This window comes from Eumetopias jubatus, unplaced genomic scaffold, assembly GCF_037043125.1.
Source record: "Eumetopias jubatus isolate StellerSeaLion01/CBP00866 unplaced genomic scaffold, mEumJub1_p1.0 scaffold_11, whole genome shotgun sequence".
Classification (NCBI taxonomy): domain Eukaryota; kingdom Metazoa; phylum Chordata; class Mammalia; order Carnivora; family Otariidae; genus Eumetopias; species Eumetopias jubatus.
In genome coordinates this window covers 62,134,677-62,154,810 of record NW_028274817.1, presented here as the reverse complement: position 1 = coordinate 62,154,810, position 20,134 = coordinate 62,134,677, and the positions used below count along the sequence as shown (strand labels likewise).

The 20,134-nt window shown below is 34.9% G+C and overlaps 1 protein-coding gene and 1 pseudogene across 1 annotated transcript; both read left to right on the top strand.

Moving 5' to 3' along the window:
• Nucleotides 1–677: 677 nt before the first annotated feature.
• Nucleotides 678–806, top strand: LOC114207572 (U2 spliceosomal RNA; annotated as a pseudogene).
• Nucleotides 807–14,193: 13,387 nt separating this feature from the next.
• Nucleotides 14,194–15,366, top strand: TENT5D (terminal nucleotidyltransferase 5D). Its single transcript, XM_028101530.1, has one exon. The coding sequence runs from the start codon at nt 14,194–14,196 to the stop codon at nt 15,364–15,366; it is 1,173 nt and encodes a 390-aa protein (XP_027957331.1).
• Nucleotides 15,367–20,134: the final 4,768 nt, after the last annotated feature.

The window sequence follows — 20,134 nt, the reverse complement described above, 5'->3', positions numbered from 1 at the left end:
AACATCTGCCTTTGGCTCGGGTCATGATCCCAGCATCCCGGGATCAAGCCCTGTATTGGGCTCTCTGCTCAGCGGGAGCCTGCTTCTCCCTCTCCATGCCACTCCCCCCACCCCACTGGTACTCTCTCTGTCAAATAAATAAATAAAATATCTAAAAAATAAAAATAAAAAATAAAACATTCATCCTTTGCCAGATTTTAATCTGAAACATGTTTTAAGATTTCTTTGTAATTAAATCTTTTTTTTTCAAATTTGTATTTAAATTCTAGTTAGTTAACATATAGTGTAATATTGGTTTCAGGATTAGAATTTAGTGATTCATCACTTACATATAACACCCAGTGCTCCACACAAGTACCTTCCTTAATACCCATCACCCATTTAGCCCATCCCCCACCCACCTCCCCTCCATCAACCCTGTTTGTTTTGTATAGTTAAGAGTCTCTCATGGTCTGCTTCCCTCTCTTTTTTTTCCCCCTTTCCCCTATGTTCATCTGTTTTGTATCTTAAACTCCACATGTGGGCTAATAGAAAAGTCCACAAGGATGAACAGGCAAATACTTTATTATAATCAATGACTTTTAGTCAAGATATTTATTTTTAACAGATTGTAAAATAGCTGCTTATTTAGATTGATAAATGTATTGTGATTATGGTGTTTATAAAAAGAATTTTATATCACTTCTCAGCCTTTTGGCTAAGATCAAGTGTAGTATCTGTTCTTATCAGTTTAAAAATAATTTTATGGCTTATCCACACAGCTTAATGTTAGTACTAGTTATTAAGAGTACAATGGAACACCATTCAGCCATAAAAAAGAATGGAATCTTGCTATTTGCAATGACATAGATGGAGCTAGAGAGTATAATGCTAATGAAATGGGTCAGTTATAGGAAGACAAATACCATATGATTTCACTCATATGTGGAATTTAAGAAACAAAACAAATGAATAGAGGGAATAAAGAGAGACAAGCCAAGAAACAGACTCTTAAATATTGAGAAAAACTGATGGTTACCAGAGAGGAGGTGGGTAGGGGGATCGGTGAAATAGCTGATGGGGTTTGAGTGTACTTGTTGTGATGAACACTGGGTGATGAATGGAATTGTTGAATCACTGTATTGTACACCTGAAACTAATATAACACTTTATGTTAATTATACTGGAATTAAAAATAAAAAGAGAAAAAATTACTTTAAAATATTTTACATCTACAATTAGACTCTAAACACAGGCTTATTTTTTTAAAGATTTTATTTATTCGAGACAGAGCACGAGCAGGGGAATCAGAAGAGGGAGAGGGAGAAGCAGGCTCCCAGCCCCTGAGATTGCTCCCAGGACCCCGAGATCATGACCCGAGCCAAAGGCAGACATTTAATCATCTGAGCCACCCAAGCGCCCCAACACAGGCTTATTTCTCCATTTCATTTTAAGCAAAACCTATTCTGATTTTAGTGGAACAAAGAACTAATGAATTGAATTGAAAAGAAAACTGGTTCTTTAGCGTTTTTTAACTTCCATTTTACTTTATATACATTTTTAAAACTTCACTTGCTTTGCCTTCCACTGCTTTGTTATCTCTGATGATATCCCTGTGCTTAGGGTTAGCACAATAAAGAAGCAAGAAAAAAGTTTTTCTCCAGTATTGAGAATATAAGAACAAAATTAAATCTATTAAGATAATTTGTTTAAAAAAGTTTATTTTATTGATCCCTACATAGCTATTGCAATACTTTCATTCCCTTTACAGGTACTGCTCTACTCCCCTGCAAATATTAAATTTAAAAAATATGGTTTGATTAACCAACTATTTGATTGACATTACAGCTTTATTTTTGAAATGCAAAATGAAAAAACAGTACATGTCTTACATTTTTCATCACCTAGCCAGACACAAAGCAGTAACCATGATGGGGTGAGGGTTTTGTTTTGTTTTGTTTTTTTCTAATCCTGGTCTGGCTTATGGGTCCATGGGTATCCCAATAAATATTTTCTTAACTGTACTTTTAGATTTGATGAGTCGAATATCAGTAGTTTTCTCTTAGTCTAATGTATTACTTCACTCTTTACTTTTGACAGGGTGAAAACAGTGTGAGACTTTTCTACGATATGATTAACACTTTCATTTCATAGATATTGTTTCTTTTTATTTTCTGTTTAGTGTATTATACTATTAATGTCATCCAGGGTATATTCTACTGTGTTAGTGAATATAGCATGAAAATATCAAAGTAATATTATTTGGCAAACATAATATTTTCTTCTTGATATACCAAAATACTATTTTTTTCTGAAATGGGTATTTGTATTGGTAAGGAGATAATAGTTGGTTGTGAATAAACCATAGCTTCAGTAAATTACTGCATTGTCATTTCTTTTTCTTAATTTTTTCAATATTATTATGTTATGTTAGTCACCATACAATACATAATTAGATTTGATGTGGTGATCCACGGTCCATTATTTTTGTATAACACCCAGTGCTCCATGCAGTATGTGCCCTCCTTAATACACAACACTGGGCTAACCAATACCCCTCTCCCCTCCCCTCTAAAACCCTGTTTGTATCTCAGAGTCCCTGGTCTCCCATGATTCATCTCTCCCTCTGATTTCCCTCCCTACAGTTTTCCCTTCCTTCTCCTAATGTCCTCCATGCTATTCCTTATGTTCCACAAATAAGTGAAACCATATGATACTTGACTTTCTCTGCTTGACTTATTTCCCTTAGCATAATCTCCTCCAGTCCCAACCATGTTGATGTAAAAGTTGGATATTCATCCTTTCTGATGGCTGAGTCATATTCCATTGTATGTATGGACCACACCTTCTTTATCCATTCATCTGTTGAAGGGCATCTCAGCTCTTTCCACAGTTTCGCTATTGCGGATATTGCTGCTATGAACATTGGGATGCATATGGCCCTTCTTTTCAATACATCTGTGTTTTGGGGGTAAATACCCAGGAGTGAAATTGCTGGGTCATAGGGTAACTCTATTTTTACATTTTTGAGGAACCCCCACACTGTTTTCCAAAGTGACTGTACCAACTTGCATTCCCACCAACAGTGTAAGAGGGTTCCCCTTTCTCCACAACTTCTCCCAACATTTGTTGTTTCTTGCCCTGTCCATTTTTGCCATTCTAACTGGTGTAAGGTGGTATCTCAATGTGGTTTTGATTTCAATTTCCCTAATGGCTAATGATGCTAAACATTTTTTCATGTGTCTGTTAGCCATTTGTATGTCTTATTCAGAGAAGTGTCTTCATATCTTCTGCCCGTTTTTTGACTTGATTATTTGTTTTTTGGGTGTTGAGTTTGAGAAGTTCTTTATAGATCTGGATACCAGCCCTTTATCTGTAGTGTCACTTGCAAAGATCTTCTCCCATTCTGTGGGTTGCCTCTTTGTTTTGTTGACTGTTTCCTTTGCTGTGCAGAAGCTTTTTATCTTGATGAAGTCCCAAAAGTTCATTTTTGCTTTTGTTTCACTAGCTTTTGGAGATGTATCTTGAAAGAAGGTGCTGTGGCCAATGTCAAAAAGGTTATTGCCTATGTTCTTCTCTAGGATGTTGATGGATTCCTGTCTCACATTGAGGTCTTTCATCCATTTTGAGTTTATCTTTGTGTATGGTGTTAGAGAATGGTCAATTTCATTCTTCTGCATGTGGCTGTCCAATTTTCCCAGTACCATTTATAGAGGAGACTGTCTTTTTTCCATTGCATGTTTTTTCCTGCTTTGTCGAAGATTATTTCACTAAAGAGTTGAGGGTCCATATCTGGGTTCTCCATTCTGTTCCATTGGTCTGTATGTCTGTTTTTCTGCCAGTACCATGCTGTGTTGGTGATCACTGCTCTGTAATATAGCTTGAAATTGGGTAACGTGATGCCCCCAGCTTTGTTTTTCTTTTTCAACATTTCCTTGGCAATTCGGAGGTCTTTTCTGATTCCATACAAATTTTAGGATTGTTTGTTCCAGCACTTTGAAAAATGTCATTGGAATTTTGATTGGGATGCCATTGAAGGTATAGATTGCTCTGGGTGGCATAGACATTTTAACAATGTTTATTCTTCCAATCCATGAGCATGGAATATTTTTCCATCTTTTTGTGTCTTCAATTTCTTTCATGAGCGTTCTGTAGTTCCTAGAGTGTAGATCCTTTACCCGTTTGGTTAGGTTTATTCCCAAGTATCTTACGGTTTTTGGTGCTATTATAAATGGAATCGTTTCTCTAATTTCTCTTTCTACAGTTGGCATTGTTAGTGTATAAGAAAGCAACTGATTGCTGTGCATTGATTTTTTATCCTGCCACATTACTGAATTGCTGTATGAGTTCTAGTAATTTGGGGGTAGAATCTTTTGGGTTTTCCACATAAATTATCATATCATCTGTGAAAAGAGAGACTTTGACTTCTTCTTTGCCAATTTGAATATCATTTTTTTTCTTTTTGTTGTCTTATTGCTGTTGCTAGGACTTCTAGTACTATGTTGAACAATAGTGGCAAGAGTGGGAATCCTTGATGTGTTCCTGATCTTAAGGGAAAGGCTCTCAGCTTTTCCCCATTGCAGATAATATTCGCTGTGGGTTTTTCACAGATGGATTTTATGAACTTAAGGAATGTTCCCTCTATCCCTATACTCTGAAGAGTTTTAATCAGGAAAGAATGCTGTATTTGTCAAATGCTTTTTCTTCATCAATTGAGAGGACCATATGGTTCTTCTCTCTCCTCTTATTAATGTGTTTTATCACGTTGATTGATTTGTGAATGTTGAACCACCCTTGCATCCCAGGGATAAATCCTACTTGGTCATGGTGGATGATCCTTTTAATGTATTGTTGGATCCTATTAGCTAGGATTTTTGTTGAGGATTTTGGAATCCATATTCATCAGGGATATTGGTCTGAAATTCTCCTTTTTGATGGGGTCTTTGCGTGGTTTGGGGATTAAGGTAATGCTGGCCTCATAGAATGAGTTTGGAAGTTTTTCTTCTGTTTCTATTTTTTGAAACAACTTCAGGAAAATAGGTATTATTTCTTCTTTGAATGTTTGGTAGAATTCCCCAGAGAATCCATCAGGCCCTGGATTCTTGTTTTTTGGGCGGTTTTTGATCACCACTTCAATCTCGTTCCTGGTTATTGGCCTGTTCAGGTTGTCAATTTCTTCCTGTTTCAATCTTGGCAGTTTATAGGTTTCCAAGAAGGCCTCCATTTCTTCCAGATTGCATAAATTATTGGCATATAGTTGTTGCTAATAATTTCTAATAATTGTTTCTATTTCCTTGGTGTTAGTCATGATCTCTCCCCTTTCATTCATAATTTTATTAATTTGGGTCCTTTCTCTTTTCTTTTGGATAAGTCTGGCCAGTGGTTTATCGATCTTATTAATTTTCTCAAAGAACCAGCTTCTAGTTTCGTTGATCTGATCTACTGTGTTTCTGGTTTCTAATTCATTGATCTCTGCTCTAATCTTAATTATTTCTCTTCTAATGCATGGCTTAGGCATCATTTGTTGCTTTTTCTATAGTTCTTTAAGGTGTAGAGTTAGTTGGTGAATTTGGGATTTTTCTATTTTTTTTTTTTTTTGAGTGAGGCTTGGATGGCTATGTAGTTCCCCCTTAGGGCTGCCTTTGCAGTATCCCATAGGTTTTGGACCGATGTGTTTTCGTTCTCATTGATTTCCATGAATTGTTTAAGTTCTTCTTTGATTTCCTGGTTGACCCAAACATTCTTGAGCAGAGTGGTCTTTAGCTTCGAAGTGTTTGAATTTCTGCCAATTTTTTCCTTGTGATTGAGTTCCAGTTTTTAGACATTATGGTCTGAGAATATGCAGGGAATAATCTCAATCTTTTGGTATCGGTTGAGACCTGATTTGTGACCCAGTATGTGCTCTATTCTGGAGAGAGTTCCATGTGAACTCGAGAAGAATGAGTATTCTGTTGTTTTAGGGTGGAATGTTCTGTAAATATCTATGAGGTCCCTCTGGTCCAGTGTATCATTCAAAGCTCTTGTTTCCTTGTTGATTTTCTGCTTAGATGATCTGTCCATTGCTGAGAGTGGAGTATTGAGGTCTCCTACCACTAACATGTTGTTATCAATATGACTATTTTGCTTAACAGTTGGCTTATATAGATGGCTGCTCCCATGTTGGGCACATAGATATTTACAACTGTTAGATCTTCTTGTTGGATAGACCCTTTAAGAATGATATAGTGTCATTCTGTGTCTCTAACTACAGTCTTTAGTTTAAAATCTAATTTGTCTGATATAAGAATTGCTACCCCAGCTTTCTTTTGAGGTTCGCTGGCATGGAAGATGGATCTCCATCCCTTCACATTCAGTCTGGATGTATCTTTAGGTTCAAAATGAGTCTATTGTAGACAGCATATTGATAGGTCCTGTCTTTTTATCCAATCTGCAACCCTGTGCCACTTTATGGGAGCATCTAGGCTGTTCATGTTGAGAGTGATTATTGAAATATATTAATTAATTGTCATCATGTTGCCTGGGAAAACCTTGTTTTTCTAGATTGTCCCTGTAAATTTATGTTGTGTATCACTCTTGGGGTCTTTCTCCTTTTATAGAACCCCACTTAATATTTGTTGCAGGGCCGGCGTAGTGGTCACATATTCTTTCAGTTTCTGCCAGTCTTGGCAGCTCTGCATCTCTCCTTCCATTCTAAATGACAGCCTTGCCAGATAAAGTATTCTTGGCTGCATGTTCCTCTCGTTTAGTACCCTGAATATGTCTTGCCAGGTCTTTCTGGCTTGCTAGGTCTCTGTGGATAGGTCTGACGTTATTCTGATGTTCCTCCCTCTGTATGTAAGGAATCTCTTCCCCCTAACTGCCCTTAAGATGGTTTCCTTGGTTCTAAGATTTGCGAGTTTTACTATTACATGCTGGTGTGTTGGTCTGTTTTACTTGCTCTTGGGAGGGGTGCTCTCTGCCTCTAGGACACGAATGTTTCATTCCCCAGATTAGGGAAGTTCTCAGCTACAATGTGCTCAAATATATCTTCTAGTCCTCTCTCTCTTTTTCCACTCCCTCTGGGATTCCAGTAATTCTGACATTGGAACACTTCATGGCGTCACTTATTTCTCTGATTCTATTTTCATGGATTCTGAGTTGTTTTTCCCTGGCCTCCTCTTTTCCCTTTTTATCTATTAAATTGTCTTCCAGGTCACTGATTCATTCTTCTGCCTCACTTACCCTAGCTGTCAGATTATCTAGATTAGATTGGATCTCACTGATAGCATTTTTAATTTCTGCCAGTTCAGCTAGAGATTCTATGTTGCCATTAATTGGTTTCTCTATTCTAGCTATTGTCTTCACAATTGCTAGCCTGAATTCTATCTCCAACATCTGCATCCATTTGTAAATCTGTGGCATAAACCATAATCTCAGTCTTTCCTATTTTGGGGGTTCCTCCGCCTAGTCATTCTGTTGATGGGTGGTTGAGGGAATGTGCAGAGTCCAAATTATTGAGCAGAACTCAAGCAACACGCACCTGTTTTCTAGGGACCTTAAGGTTGCTGGTCCCTTGTTCTCCCAGCCTGTCTTCTGGGGAAGGGGCCTGCCGCACTGTTACTCAGGCAACTCTGTTTGGGCAGAGTTGCCCTGCCCCCCTGTGGCAGGGAATGGGCTGAGCGGGAACTAGTTTTTGGCGCTTTTGTTCTCTGGCGGCTTTCCGCATCTCTTCCATAAGTCAGAGCAGAAGAGACTGTTTCTTTTTTTTTTTTTTTTAAGATTTTATTTATTTATTTGAGAGACAGAGAGAATGAGAGAGAAAGCACATGAGATGGGGGGAGGGTCAGAGGGAGAAGCAGACTCCCTGCTGAGCAGGGAGCCCGATGCGGGACTCGATCCAGGGACTCCAGGATCATGACCTGAGCCGAAGGCAGTCGCTTAACCAACTGAGCCACCCAGGCGCCCGAAGAGACTGTTTCTGACCCTCTGCCTCAGAGCAGAGAGATCACAGTCTGTTCTTCATTGAGCTCTCCAGGCCACACTGTCTCCGTTTCTGTCTGTGCTGCTATAAACTGCAGCATCCTGGGTTGTGCGCCCCTCTGCAGCGCCCCCAAGCCCGTCTCCAGGTCGGGGCACGTCTCTGCCCTTTGTGCTTCTAGAACTGCCAGCCACCTCTAGTTCGCACACACAGCCCTGCTGCTCCAGGTTTCCATCCTGGGGTCTGCCCTAAAGTCCTTTCCCAGCCGCTACTGGTCTTCGAGTCTGTGCCTGTCCCCAACGCATGAGGCTGTCGCTCACCGGTGGTGTAGGATCCCCACGGCCAGGCTCCCTCCCGCTGCCATTTATCCTCTGATATCTGCCCACAGAATCACAGCTCCCAGCTTTGTACCTCAAAACCAACCTTCTTTGATATTCTATTTGTAGAAATCCAGATCTTCTTACCTCTCAGGCTCATTTCATGTGTGTTCAGAGTAGTCTGGTAGATATCCAGCTCAATTCCGGGGACCAGTTGAAATAGGGTCCCCTACTCCTCCGCCATCTTTTCTCCCTGCATTGTCATTTCTTACCATTTCTCACAGACATTAGCATTCCCTTTTAGAAACCAAATTTTACCAGATAAAATATCCAATACCTCTTTCCAGTAATATACATATACAGATAATACATAATAGTTCATTGAACTAGTAAAATACATTGTAATCAAAATCTGTTTACCTATATGTAAGTATATATGTATATATGTAGTGATAGTTTCTAAAGCATAAGAATCTACTTCTGTGTACAATCACTTATGATAATGGTACTATTAGACTTGTTTTTAGAATCCTAATACAAAGTTTATAAACACTTTCTATTAGTTTAAATATTTACTTGAGAAAATAATGTTGAACTGTTAAAAAAAAAAAAAAAGCCTGTAGTCTAAAAGAACATTTACTTCGATTAGAATTATCTAGATTATTCAAAGTAATGCTTTACTTTAAATAGAAATAGCCAAATTATGAGGGACTAAGTACTGCTGTTGGGACTACTGTTCCTTTACTCTTCTTTCTCAGTTTTCTATAGATTAGTGATTCTTAAAGTGTGGTTCCCTGAGCAACAGCATCAACATCACCTGCAAAGTTGGTAGAAATGCAAATATTCAGGCCTCACCTCTGACCTGGATAAGAAACTCTGAAGGCAGGACCCAGGAATTTGTGTGTTTACAGGCCCTCCGTGTAATTCTAATGTATGCTAAAATAATTTCTTCTGTCAGTCTTTAGGTCTCTTTATCTCTTTGTGTATATATATCTGTGTGTATATAATTTTTAGGACCACTCATCAGGGATCACCACATTACCTGCATAACATTTATAAAAGAACTCATTGTTGCATTTTTCTCCCTGCAGTTTTCCTGACTGATTCATTATTTTATTCAGTGATAAAATGAAAATTACTACTTTCATTAAAGGAACCACTGAATCATCATATTAATTTAACTGTATTGCATTCTCAAAGTAATCTTCCCATCGTAAGTCTTAAACCTTTTTTCATTCTTGTTGAAAATATTATTCTAGTATTAATACAAATATGAAAACAGTGACTAAGTTTTCCTTTTCTTCTTATAGTCAGAAGGACCATAGGGTGGTAATAGGGAGAACAATTATACTTTACTATACAAGTATCTATTTGCAGTTCTTTGTGAAGTCTTGCCAACTCTCTCATCTTGCCTTGTATTCCAGTGAATTTAACCAGTTGAATAATGGAAACCACTTTTTGGGTTTACTGTAGTTGGATACGTTATGGGCATACTAGTATTGGTTAAGCTAGATGGAAAAAGTGATAGCTTTAAGGATGAGTAAATTGGAAGAAGTCAGAGTCAGAATAAGTTTTATATGCTGCAAAATAATGAACTACTGTTGATTTCCACTTTTGGAGAAGAATAATTAGGAATTTCAGATTTTGTACTTCCGTTTGGGTTTATGTGACACAATATTGAAGGATTTCTGCCTTGAATTTGAGCTTTTAGTCTGTGAAAATATAGCTTTATATTCCATGTTCAATAAACACACTTTGAGTAACTAAGAACTGTACTGTACCCAAGACAAACATAAACAATGTGAATGGTTTTGTTGGGTGTTTTCCCACCTTTTATATGATAGTCATCCAAAGTTGATATTTAGCCATGCTCTTTGGTTCAGCAATTCAAATTAAATTTTCCAAGTTTTGTAATGTTTTTGTTATTGATATATAAGTATTTGACTCTGCTATATGAAGTATGACAGCTAACTGCTGAACCATAATGCACACATGAAGATAAGTCTTATTATTTTAATGTCATATGTGAAATCTGTAATTACAACATTATATTGATATTGTGCATTATGTGAAAATAGAGGATGTGCCAGAGAAACATAACATTGCTCTCAGATCTTAATTATCCATGTTAATAGAGGTGAGCATTGGTAGAGGTGTAGATAGATTCCAGATGAATAGAAATCATTTATATTTATTCCATTGTGACATATATTTCATAATATTTTGCATGCTCATGTATGTCTATATGTGTTTATGTGTATCACAAATTTATTTTCATAATTATGCTTTTTTCTAAGGCTATTTTTAAAAATTCTAATTTGCATTTCATGTACATATAGCAGTAGAGGTGGTTGGTGAGATGTAGCTTGAAATTCCTCACTTGGTAATAATGTTAATTCAATAGAAAAATAGGCTTGATTTATTTTTTAATTTATTTTTTTAAGTAGGCTCAAAGCCCAATATGGGGCTTGAACTCACAACTCTGAGATCAGAGATGCTCTACTGATTAAGCCAGCCAGGTGCCCCCAAAATAGTCTTGATTTAAAAAAATAAGTTTATATAGCTGTGGATACGGAAGGGTAAAAAATTAACTAGTTATTAAAACTGATTTTGATATTTAAGTAATATATTGCTCAACCAAAGACACAGTTTTCCCACACTTTAGCAAGTTGGTGTCACTGTTTCTTTTTTAACAAGAAATACCAGGCCTAAAATATCATATATGTGTATTTTTAAGCTCTCTAGATAATTTGAAAACCAGAAATTTGGGGTATCATTAACATAGGTGGATCAAGCAGCAACTAAATAGTTGTTCAATGATGATCAATTTCCCTATACCACTTCTCTAGTGTAAAATGAAATTAAAATTTGGATAATCTCTTGTCTTTGCAAGATGATAGTATGATTCTGTCTGGGAAACAAAATTCTGACCCTTCCCTTCCTCCTCTTATATCTATGAGCAGATTTAAGATCTAAAGTAAGACTTCCTATTTCTTGATTTAAAGGACACCTTTTTGATCAAGGACTCTTACGTTTTGACAGTTAACTTACTTATGTCTTTGGAGGGTTTTATTTGCACATAAATATCCTAGAAACTTCTGTATGGTGTCAGTATACCAATGTAAACGATCTTTATTTTCAGATCATTGGTAGAGGTACAGGTTTACAGGGGGATTGTAGGAATGGGGTTGGACCATTGAACTTTAGACTTTTGACTAATACTGACAATGGAAATCTGCCATAAGGAAAGGAAAAATTGTCACTTGCAAAAGAAATTTACATATTAAAAAGGAATTTGGGAATGTTTTCTACATCAATTAAAGTTGTATAGTTTACATTTGATATTTCTAAAATATTAGGTAAATGATTGATCTTGCTTAGGCCTTTACATGAAACTAGCGAGTGTTATAGATTATTTTTCCAGATTGAGAATTTGAGGATAACAAACTTTGTTAGCTTAAAACAATTCGGTGATAATTCCAGGAAGAGAAATTAGGAAATAGGCATGCCAGTTCTTACTGCATACTTTGTTCTTCATATAACATTTTATTTTTTCAAATGTCCTAAAGTCAATATACAGACCATTTCACTTGATGGATGAATAACCAAAATCCAATAGCCTGGTGTGTAGTCAATTCAGTCCATTCATCTTTAAGGATTGATTTGGATATTGACATTGCTAATAAAACTCTCTGAACATTAGTAATTAATGTGGCTTAAAATGCAACAAAGAATGCCTTATGTGGCCCATTTCATCCCATAATAAAAATAAGTACTCTTTTATTAATATATATGGAGATTTCATATACAGAAACAGAATAGGTTTAGTCTTATTTCCCACTAACATAGGTTTGCCATTGCTTAATTGGCCTTTTGCAAAATGCTTGAACTGTCAAAGTCAATTCAAAATAAGTCAGTCCAAGAAAGACAAATACCATATGATTTCATTCATCAGTGAAATTTAAGAAACAAAGAAAAAACGAGACAAACAAAAAGCAGACTCTAAAATATAGAGAACAAACTGGTGGTTACCTGAGGAAGTGGGTGGGGGGATGGATGAAATAGGTGAAGGGGATTAAGGGTACACTTATGATGAGCACTGAGTAATGTATAGAATAGTTGAATCACTTATTGTACACCTGAAACTAATAAAACACTGTATGTTAATTATACTGAAATTGAATAAACAAGCAAACAAATAAATTGAGAAAAGAAAAGTTGATTCTATAGATGTCAAATAAGATGATGATATTTGCTCTAGTTCTAGGGAAATAATATAAGACAAAATTCTAAATATTGAGATTCTATTCTAATAGCTCCTTACATAGTCAAAATATGAATACTGTCTATACAAATATGCATTAAACTTCATTTATTTTTTTATTTCTGGAATTCAAGAAAGAAAGCCTAAACCCAAAGCTACATGCATAACTAGCGTTTATTTTCCTAGTTTTATTTGCTTAGACAGCTTAATAGAGTATTTGAAGATCCATGTAGTAACTGTAATTGTACCTAATTACATAATAATAGAATTATATTTAACAATTGCATTTATAGCATTTATAACTTTAATTTCTTAACACCCCCAAACTGTAAAATTTTCTGAGCATATCATATTGCACATTTGCAGAAAACATTCTTTAAAGCTCAGGAATCTTATTATGGTTTTGTATATCTTTGCTCTCATTTTGGAGACAAATGGAGTAGTCTCATTTATTTTTCACTTTAAAGTGACAATTATTATTTCCTTCAACCAAATTTTATTTCTTTTTTTAAAAAATTCAATTAGCCAACTTATAGTACATCATTAATTTCAGATTTAGTGTTCAATCATTTATCAGTTTCGTATAACACCCAGTGTTCATCACATCACTTTCCCACCTTAATGACCATCACCCAATTACTCCATCCCCCCACCTACCTCCCCTCCAGCCATCCTCATTTTATTTCCTATAGTTAAGAGTCTCTCATGGTTTTTCTCCCAATTATTATTTTCTTCAACCAACATTTCTTAAAAGATTACTGGGCACATAGAAGAGGTGATGAATTAAGTGCCATCCTTATCCTCAAATTCAAGGAGTTCATACCCTACATTAATAATATTCTTTAAAATTTGAGCAGTAATATATATGAAACCATATGTTTTCACTGAAAATTCATTGATGGTAATATTCACTAGAAAAAAAGTGAATGAAACAAAGGAATTGATCAAATAAAAAATATAAATAATAAATAAATTATATATATATGCCCTAAAGCTTTTGGATTAAAGATGCTATATATTGCTTCTAAACATTATGCCTTCAGTCAGCTGGGTCTAACATACGTAAACATGCTCTTTGATCTCACTTTAAATTCATGACAATTGATGTCAATGATATACTATGGTAATTTCATGAAAAAAATATACCAAATATAATCATTATAGTATTTACATGAAGAAAGATTGAGAAGGTCACCATTTTATATAAAAAATAATTACAGCTCTAACAATTCCCTGAGAATGTTTGTTTCCATGCACCAGTGGATCTAACAATTCTGACTTACACATAGTGGCTTTTATTTCACTTACTTAACTATAGAGAACAAACTGATGGTTACCAGACGGGAGGTGGGTGGGAGAATGGGTAAAATAGGTGATGGGGATTAAGGAGTGCACTTGCTGTGATGAGCACTGGCTGTTGTATGAAAGTGTTGAATCACTATATTGTACGCCTGAAACTAATATTACATTGTATGCTAACTGGAATTTAAATAAAAGCCTTAAAAAATAAATTTAAAGACAATTAGGTACAGTGACAATTTTCTTTCTAGCATTAATTTTGTTTATGTTGTCTGTTTTTAACTTTTTCATATGCTTTAGGTATAACACTGATTTTGCAATGCTAACATTTCTTCTCAATCTTTTGCTTGCTTTCTAGTTGATCTACTGACTTTACAATGTCAGAAATCAGATTTAGCAATCTCAGTTGGGATCAAGTTATAACACTGGATCAAGTGTTAGGTGAAGTAATTCCAGTTCACGGAAGGGGGAATTTCCCCACAATGGAGGTAAAACCAAAAGATATCATTCAAGTTGTGAAAGATCAATTGATAGAGCAAGGAATTATTGTTAAAGATACCCGATTGAATGGTTCCACAGCAAGTTATATACTTGCAAGCCACAGTGGAATCAGCTATAAGGATCTAGATGTTATTTTTGGCATTGAACTACCAAGTGATCAGGAATTTCAGGTTGTTAAGGATGCAGTTCTTGGTTGTCTACTTGACTTTTTACCAAAAGGTGTAAAAAAGGAAAAGATCACCCCAAAGACCATGAAAGAGGCTTATGTGCAAAAGATGGTCAAAGTTTGCAATAAGCATGATCGTTGGAGTCTCATTTCTCTTTCAAACAATACTGGAAAGAATGTAGAGCTAAAATTTGTGAATTCACTCAGACGACAGTTTGAATTTAGTGTTGATTCCTTTCAAATTGTTTTGGATCCCATGTTAGAATTCTACAGTGACAAAAATGCTAAACTAACTAAAGAATCCTATCCTATTGTGGTAGCTGAAAGCATGTATGGAGACTTCCAAGAAGCAATGACACATTTGCAATACAAGCTTATATCTACTAGAAAACCCGAAGAGATTAGAGGTGGTGGCCTTCTGAAGTACAGCAACTTGCTGGTTCGTGACTTTAAGCCAGCTTGTGAAGCAGAAATCAAGACACTGGAACGTTATATGTGTTCTAGATTCTTCATTGATTTTCCTGATGTAGCAGAACAGCAAAGGAAGATTGAATCGTACCTCCATAACCATTTCATAGGTGAAGAAAAGAGCAAATATGACTACCTTATGACCTTGCATGGAGTTGTGAATGAAAGCACTGTTTGCCTCATGGGTCATGAAAGGAAGCAGACACTCAATATGATCACCCTTATGGCTTTAAAAGTACTTGGAGAACAGAATATACTACCCAATACAGATAATGTAACTTGCTTTTATCAGCCTGTTCCATACTTTGCTCCTGAGGGAGGGTACCTTACTTACTATGTAACATCTGGACCACCACCTATTTTCTTTCAGCCATACCACCCACTGCACTTTCATGTACCAAATGGTATGGTTTAAAAACAAACACACATACAACAGAAACTTTGCTTTAATTAAACACCTCATAAAGCAAGTTTCCAAAATCCATAAAATTTAAGATCTATTTTTATTTTTCTGTAGTTACCAACTATTTTCCATCAATTATATACAATTTCATCTATGAACTGGCCACTTTAAGTTATTTTCAAGTGTTATTGATTAGCTATAATAACTTTCAAATGTTGTGGACCACTTAAAATGATTTTCAAATCTTACCAAATCTTAAGTAAGACTTTCAAATTTGTTCTGAAAAATACATTACAGATGCCTGTACCTTTGATTAAAATATAAAAGAACAGACTCATATATTAAGATCCAAAGGTACAGTAAAGACAAATGCCACCATTTTTTATTTGATCAATTCCTTTGTTTCATTCACTTCATCTTTTTCTAGTGAATGTTACCATCAATGAATTTTCAATACTTAACAAAAATACCTAATTTCAAAGACAACAGATTCAGAAGAGACTAAAACTCTGGATTTTACAAGCACTTATTTTGTTTTCCAGTTAAATTGGATTAGACAAAAAATCCTACTATGGTTTGAAGGAACACTGAAAAACTTGGTTCTGAAAAACAGTGGACATTAGTAATTTGTCAACTATCAAATAAATTAATTTGTTGATCTGAAGAAGAATACCATTCAGCTGTAAAACCAATACTGCAATCACTTTTATAGGTGTCTTCACTTTTCCCACTAAATAAGTTGAAAAGAATGAAAATGACCAACTCTGAATGTGAAAATTTTCTATCATCTGTTAGAGACTTTAAATGGCAAATAGCAAAACAAAAACAAACAAACAAAAAAACATGGTATTTACCATTTTCATGACCTATTCTGTCTAACATCTTAATTATTTCTGGAGACATTCAGTGTTAGTAAGTGAAAATATTTTCATTATTGCTAAATGGAGCATTTTTTTTTTCATTTTGCTCTTACCAAACATCAATTTCTAACATGACACTCAAGTGCCTCCCTATGTGAGTTTTTGCATAATACTATGACTTATCCAACAATTGCTTATGTTCATCAGGTATCTGAATATTTACTCACTACATCAGATATGCTACTAGCAAATCTACCAGTGGAATTAAAACAGTATTTTCTTCCCATAATGAAGAAAATAATTCATGACCAATATTAACTGAGATGACAGAAGGGGAACTGTCCTGAATGGATATAGATAAGACCATCAGAAAACGTCATCATTTTAACTTGTTTCTGATTTTTTGTTTCCATCTCAGTTTTCATTGACCATCACGACTTTTTTCATCACAGCATGACCCAAAAGGCATATTCTGAGAATTTGTCACTTATAAACTGTGCTTAATCTCTCTTCTCTATATTATAGTACTGAACACAAGAAGTACATAAAATATAACATTTTCAAATAACCAATATTTCTGAGATGTTTTATACCACCACACTGCTGGCCATCAGTGTATTTTTAAAGAATTATACTTAAAATATTTTATGTGTATATATACACATGCACATATTTATCAAGCATATGACTCTGAAGCTTTTAAACATTATACGGATCCACCTCCTTGCTTGAGACAAATAAAGAATTTATAAATACCATATTAAAGAGAAAATTCAGTAATCTATTAACATAATGAACATATTGGCTAAAAAATGCTTGATCTTTCTCTAGTAAAATACAATCTTTAGTTTTCAGTTAGTGGGAGTGCTTGCATATAAAACTGAAGGAGTATATGCTATATTAACAGTACAAAAAACAATTACAAAAGATATAAGAGAAGTATTTAGGAATAAAAGGACTATAGTAATTATGAGTAAAGGGTAAAAGTTCAGTATTTCCATAACATTTTATGCTGAATGGCCGAATTCTGAAGCTGCTTGGAAACATCCCTCATGTGCTCCCTTAGGTTCCTTTGGTCCTATTGAGAATTTGAACACCTTTTTACCTAAAAAGCAAATTCTCTGTTGTGTTCTCATAAAGCTTTAAGTCCTGCTGGAAGAATGGCCTGAAAGCTACCAGCTTCCTCCTAACATTTCAAGTATGTGTTTTCATTATAGTAGAAAAACTCAGAATTGCCTAGAATCCAAACCTGTTGAATGGAAATGGTATCACTAAAGATAAAGCTATAGCTATAGCTTTAGCTTAATCTCTTATGGTTTTCTTTCTGTAGATACCACCACTAAGCTAGGCTGTCCTTTGCTTCCAACCGAACAGAAAAATACTTATCTTTAGCATTTGAGTATCTCTCCAGGATTAGGCTAGTTGTCTTAAGACAGTATTATCTCATTCTGTTCATTAGGGGTAATAAATGGAAAAGCTTTCCTATAAAAGATGAGTGCTAGCTTCTTGGCCTAAATGTGTTAATAGATGTTAGTTAAATTCAACTCTAGAGCATATGTCATCTCATTACAAGAGAGAAATGATGTTGTCTTTTCCTATTTTAGTTTATACAAATTCAAGAGTGGGTCTTAGTTTGGGAATTGTTTTATTGTCTTCTCAGAAACCTAACCAAAACCAAATAAGAATCTTTTTATACAGTTCTAGAATTCATATCAGTGTGACACAGTTGGTGTCAGTTATAGGTACATATTTGTCAAACCAAAATATTCTTACATTTCACAAATGTCTTCACATTATTATCAAAGTTCTAGAGTATTTGTAACTTATAAATTCAGAGATATTCTTCTGATAGTGACTGATGTCATTTGTCAAAGAAAGTTGAAGACAGTTTAACCAGTTGTTTAATTTTTTAAGGATTTTATTTACTTGAGAGAGAGTGAGCGAGTGTGAGAGAGAGGTGCAGGAGAGGGGGGAGGGGCAGAGGGAGAGGGAGAAGCAGGCTCTCCACCAAGCAGAGAGCCTGGTGCAGGGCTCAATCTCAGGATCCTGGGATCATGACCTGAGCCAAAGGCAAACACTTAACCAGCTGAGCCACCTAGGTGCCCCTAACTAGTTGTTCTAAATGAGAGATGGTGGAGCTAAATTAAAGACAAAATATCAGAGCTAGAACAGTTGTGATATTGGGAAAATAGCTCTAGAATATTGGGAAAACATCCTATGCCCAAATTCCATTTTTTAAATATCATTTCAGAAATGTTCTATTAAAATGCATGCAAATTAAAAGTTTTTAAAAGTTTTTAAGTTTTTAAAATTAAAGTTTTAAAATTTTTAAATTAGCCATATTTTAATTTTAGGCATTGATACAGATATCAATATGCAAAATACCTGAGATATGATTATAACTCTTTTCATTCAGCGGATCTGTTATCTGGAAGTATTCATCCAACTTTGAAAATATAGGGAGTTAAATTTATAACTGAGAAAAAATTTGAAGTTTTAAGGTTTGTAATGTTTATGAAAATTATATTGATCTATGCACATGGCAGTTCCATTTTTACAGGTTTTTTAAAAAAGTATTGACTCTGTAAATTAACAACACAAGATTGGAAAGTTTGTGGGACTACAGTTTGAAATTTGATAAGCATTCTTATGAGGACCATCTTGAAAAAGCCTAAAACCCAATATTTTAAAGTGCTTTAGGATTAATTTGCTTTACCACTGTAAAAGAAAATACAGTTAATGATGTTTTGTTTTCACTTCTGTTCTTTTTGTGGTCATATTCTATATGTTACAATGTAAAATTTATGTAATAAGTATTGGAAATTGTATTGCTGATCCACTGCTCCCCTTTATGAACATTTTTTCAGCATGTATAATTAGAAGGAGCAAATTGTTTAAGATGTTGGTGGATTTCTCTTAGGTGCTTCCTTAAGGAAAGTTTTCCTTGAATTTTGTCTGAGTGAAAACATACCATTTAGAGTATATGGTGTCTGTAAGCAAATTTAACTTGTAACAGGTGATCATTAAGCTCAACACATTATACTTTCTGTTTTGTTTTTCTTTAATATGGGGGAATGTGAAGTTATTTTTCACAAAATTGTTGTGTCAAAGGTAGTGCTACATGACTTACATTAGTGTTTGAAACAACAGAAACCCCTTTTTGTTTAGATGTAGTCTTTGAAAGAGTAACAGATAATTTATTGAAAAGTTTTTTGTATATGTACTTTTTTGATCCTTCAGAAAAACAAAATCCCTATCCTAGAAAAAGAGCACCATATACCTATATATTTCAGTGCTTCAGGGCCAAGAAATTAACCCTGTAAATGCATAAGTGTCCTAAGAGAGAAGTGCCTTGAGAGGGCCTTCTTTGCAAAATCTTCTCTTATGATTCCAAATTAAAAGTGGTGGATTGAATAACACTATTAAATCCAATTCAAGTGGTTTCATGATGATTTATAAAAATGTACTTGTTATACATTCTAGACAGGTGGTCGAATTTGAACTGTTCTCCAAAATTCTAGTGAATAGTCTACTTTACAGTATAAGTAAAGTGTGACCGAGTCACACTTGGTCCTTTGGCTCAACTAGGAAACCCGGAATCCTCAGATTGAATTCTTGTTTTAGCATTGGTAAAGCCCTGGAGATAATCAGTGGGGGAGATTGGTCGCCATGAAAATGACAGTAAAGAGTGATATGAGCTTAAACATATTCAGAAATTTCATTTTTATTATAGAAAGATAACATAAAAACTTTTATATATAAACTGTGGCTTAAATCCCAAATGGAAAAATAATAAAGATATTGTAATATCTTTAACTTGTAAAATCAGTTAAAAAAGGAATTCCAGTATATTTTTGGTAGGCACTTATAAAATGTTTTTTTAATAAAAACTGGTATTTGATCATCATTTACATTTAAAA